The sequence below is a fragment of the Saccostrea cucullata genome, unplaced genomic scaffold (genome assembly GCF_032062105.1).
Source record: "Saccostrea cucullata isolate Sc308-1 unplaced genomic scaffold, CSIRO_AGI_Scuc_v1 ctg13659, whole genome shotgun sequence".
Classification (NCBI taxonomy): domain Eukaryota; kingdom Metazoa; phylum Mollusca; class Bivalvia; order Ostreida; family Ostreidae; genus Saccostrea; species Saccostrea cuccullata.
The window spans coordinates 1-4,827 of record NW_026920192.1 but is presented as its reverse complement, the minus strand read 5'-3'; the positions used below and the strand labels follow the sequence as shown (position 1 = coordinate 4,827).

General features: G+C 32.8%; 1 protein-coding gene across 1 annotated transcript; it reads right to left on the bottom strand.

Moving 5' to 3' along the window:
* Positions 1 to 570: 570 nt before the first annotated feature.
* On the bottom strand, positions 571 to 2,146 carry LOC134244711 (uncharacterized). Its single transcript, XM_062726969.1, has 3 exons — positions 2,127 to 2,146; positions 1,968 to 2,093; positions 571 to 871 (listed from the first exon to the last, which is right to left on the bottom strand). Exons 1-3 carry the CDS (start codon positions 2,144 to 2,146, stop codon positions 571 to 573), a joined length of 447 nt encoding a protein of 148 aa, XP_062582953.1.
* Positions 2,147 to 4,827: the final 2,681 nt, after the last annotated feature.

Genomic DNA, 4,827 nt, shown 5'->3' with positions numbered 1-4,827 from the left:
AACACGTTCGTCATGTGACAATAAATTGATTGTTAGTTCATCGAATTAGAAATTTGATAGCGACGTCATAAGCGATCGACGTTATCAACACAATAATTTTTTCCCCATTTTTAAAAAAAAATTATGAATTTCAAACTTTACTTAAGTACCTTACTATTTGCAATAAATAGTTACAAATGTAAATACAGTGTATAAGTAATAAGGTATCGTTTTTTGAATTTTATTGGGATGTAAATCGGTTTACACTGATCAAATCTTCCATAAAGTCCTTCAGGCTTTTTGAGATTTGATCACGTGACCAACCCTTTTTAATTCCAATAAAACTAAAAATGATACCTTTTTTTAAATATGAAAATTTTTTAAAATATTCAATTCTTTTTATACCTTAACCGAAAATTAAGATAAACCAAGAAAGGTGTAAAAAACAAATCCACATTTACAACTTACCTAAATGCAATATATTATTTTCCTCGCAATGATATGTTAGAGATGCATTACATAGTATACATAACTATTTGTATTTAAATCTCAATTTGAATAGTAACTGTTAAAAAAAGCTAACTCTATTGACTATTCGTTTATTTTACCAGCGATACAATCATCCTTTACCCCTGATTCAATCCAGTCGTACGAGATGTCTGTAGCAAAAAGATAACAACTGAAACCAAATCTGATCCATCCGCTTTGACAGTTTGTAAGCTGAGAGGTTTGTGGGTGCTGCGGCAGTGTCACCATTTGTAAGTGCTTGGTAGTCGGTGGAAGGGCAGTATTTGTGGTGGTGGAAGGGACTGAGGTTGTGGTCTTGGAGGTAGAAGTGGTGGTGGTGGCGGTAGGAACATAAGGTTTATGGGTGAATCGTATCCATGGGTTTCTGAATTTAATAGAAAATAAACCAATGTCTATAATTCATAAAATATTTTAAAACACTTAAAGAAGTTAAAATTTTACCAACGGTATATATATGAAGATATACAACAATATTCAAGATCAAAAGTCCATAAAACAATACAAAATAGGAGCAGAGCAAACACGGATCTCCAAAACATCAGAGGTGGGATCAGGTGCAATGTCGGAGTGAGCATTTACCACCGTCTGGCTACTCCCGCCGTGTGCTCCTTAATATGATGGGAAATAGCGGAGTAATTCGTCTTGGATTCAGTGTATAAATACATAAAATGGACTAACTCTAAGCTTGTAAAACGTCAGTTGTGACTCAATTAGAAATTGTATTTGCTGACAAGGTCATTGCCTCGCCTATAGAAATTGCCAAATGCATTTACAATGCATTTTGCGTTCGTGGTATTTTTTTCGGGAAAAGCTTATCATACAATTCCTTTTGAATGGAAATTTCATATAGCTTTAAAACAATCTCTATTCTAGTTTCTCAAAGTAATCGACCAATGGTCTTTACCACGCAGTCAACATTTTCCATTATGAAATATGGTAATAAGGGACAATATTAAAGCTCAAAAGTTCATTTGAATTTTACAAATCAGGGGCAAAAAACACAGACTTCAATGTGGAATCAGGTGCCCTGGGGGTGTGTATATTTCCTGTCTACCTTTGACACTCGCTGTATGCTTTTTGTTATGATCGGGGTAAGCGGAAATATCAGTAGAAAACTCAATATGTATATAATGGCACCTACTTATTGTTTTGGCTATAGAAACTCTAATTTGATGAATTTCAACGAGCAGATCAATATTTTGTTTCATCAATTCGTTCGCCTTGCTAAAAATTGTGCGTATAATTATTATTCAAACAACCGGAAATTGTACCCATATTTTAAATCCAATGATTTAAAATTGATACAAAGCCGTGTAACCTGTCTTTATGTTTTAGTATAATTTTCTAACGTCTTATGTATATTATCGTGCAGTTGGACGAGCTCGATTATAATAAAAACTGAGCAAGTATCTGCACTCAGCCTACCAGTCGCACCGTCAATATTTACAACTTTCCCGTACGGTTGTTCACAGATAGGGTAGCAATGTTCTGCACACCGCTCGTCATTCCAGAGGTACGCGTTATAGTGAGTGTAGTAGTGGAGATTAAGGCAGTGCTCCTTGTGTGTGTGGTAGTCGTAGGCTCGCCTGGCGCCCAGTTTTTGTACATAAACATTTTACGTGAAGTTGACCACAACCATACTCCCAGTGCTCGGCGTCAGATCCTCCCAACCAAAAACAGTCTATAAAAAAGAAGATAGAAAATTCTTTCGATTTCTTATAATTTGTAATGTTTATGGCTCGTTAATTGAAATACCCAACTACAAACCCTTTTCAAAAAATTTGTGAAATCGATTTTATCAATTTGTAATGTTTTGAGGTCAATTCGTTGGGAATTTTTTAATACGTATAAGCTACAACAACTTAAACAATATCACTTTATACTTACAAAAGCATCGTAGGAAACGCACATAAATTAACAAATCTTGAATTCTTGGAAAAAAAACTATCAGATCAATTGATAGCTTTCGATGACTGTGTATACCACATTCTAATTTATTGTACAAAATTAGGTATATTCAACTGTTATTCCCGTCCTTTGTATTGTTTGCTTGCAATGGAAATCATTTGGGTATTATCAGAAGGTATATTAGGTAATTATGAAATAGGTAATAGTTAAAACTTACGACCACTTAGATGTAAATCCTTGGCGTTTTGTAGTATGAAAATATCCTCAACAGAAGAATCAATTTCCACCAACTTAGCACCTGCGTGAATGCAGTAGTCCTGTACCAAATAAATTCACAATATCTGAATTCTCATCATGATTAAGAATACAATTAAAATTATATCTGTTAGAAGATTTCAAATAAATTTACAGAATATTATTAAAATTCCCCTCGTGTGTGTTTAAATTACCTATTCATATAAACATCAATAATTTCTAATTACTATCAACAACCAATACATGTACTTTTATAATGCAAAATTAATATACAAAGACTTCAGAAACTGGTAGTGAAAAAATCACTAAAATACAACAACTATCTTATGAGAAAAGCTTCATTCCATACTCAACAATAAAATATTCAAAAATAACTTCTTTTTTTTCATTTTTGACCTGTTACTTTTCACTTTAGGACAAGACTATCAAAAGAAAAAAAAGAAGAATGAAAACTCCCCGAGAGCTCTGCCAGTTCATTGGATGATGGTTTAGAAATAGATAACAATTTCTATCAAAACTTTTCCAGTTGTTCGGACAGTCAGCTTCCACATATATAATCCCTGAAATAAATAAAGCATGTACAACCTGACACATATTCAAGTGCACCCTTGATTGATTGATTGTATGTTGTTTAACGTCCCTTAATTTTTCACTCATTTTGCAAATTTTGTCCTATCCTCGGCATTTGGGGGCCCATTGAGCAGGGAGGGGTCATTTCGTGGCAGCAGCTACTGCGACACGGGGCTTCTGTTTATACAGTCTCATCCTAAGGGTTAGATCACGTCCAAAAGTGGGATTTCAACCCTCGACGTAAGGATCAACTCCTTACTTCGCGACTCTAAGCAGACGCTCCAACCACTGCTCCACGTGGGCGACCGCCTTTGATCGAACTTTGATAATTAAATTTATATGCAATGTGAAAAAAAAATGAAACTCGAAGGAACTTGAAAAAGGATTCACTATACGTATAAAAAAATTATGGTTATTATTTTACGTTACCTGTGAATGTTGCAATAGCAAGCCATTTGAATAGAATTTGGGATGACATTTTCTTTGCTTGTTCCTTAGTTCAGAGACCAAGTGTCCTGTTATTGCAACCTTATACAGAGATAACTAGACGTCAGGTGCATATAGTCAAAGGTTTCTATGTACAGAAATAAATGCAGGTTCTAAAAAAGACAATCCTTGTAGACTTTAACATAAACTTGGACTAGATCTTGTAGGACTTATCTTCCTCCTATTCCACAAGTATTTAAAAAATCCAGTCATTTAGTACGTAGTGATCTTGTATATATCTTATTATCTATATTTACGAGAGTTGTCCATAAAAGGTCTTGGACAAGCTATAATTTGAATAACAACGTTGTCATTGATATTTAATTTTTTTTTATATGTATTTATAATTCTTTACTAAATGTGAATTATAAAATGTAAAATCACCATAAATTTCAAATATATAATTACAATTATGACTTCATTACTAGACTTTGGATAGTGACCCGGAGCACCGAAAAATTTGAAATAAAAAGTTATTATCACTTTATAAATTTCATTTATATTTTGTAAAATGCCGCGGAAATGGTACCCGCGGAAATTCGGATTGCTTTTATATTTTGAGGTTGACCAACGTTTTAACTTTAAACCTGCAAAATTGAATGTTCAGAATTTCAAAAAAATACAATTAACATAGCTACTAACTTTTTGTAAGACTTTTTTCTAAAATTTCAACGTAACTTGAATCTCAATGAGAAGCATTGTTGGATGAAAGGATTTTAAGTTTAAGCTTTATTTTTGATTGTTTTAAAATCAAATAAATTATTTATCCTTCCTATCTGAGGATAGGATATCCTTAAACCAGGGGATGCTCAATCCTCAAAGACACATTGCAAAGCACTGTTGTGTGACTTGTTCATATTCTAATTGCTTTAAAAATATTCTTGAGAGAGAGAGAGAGAGAAAGCTTCTTCAGCTTAGCTATTTCTGCAATTATTCTTTCATTTAATGAGAATTAATAAAAAGATAAAAATGAAAATTATCTATGTTAACCAGTAACGGTCTTCTATATCGATATTTAAAAAAGAGGCTAAAAGTCATATATATATATATATATATATATATATATATATATATATATTAAAAAAACACTAAAAAACCAAC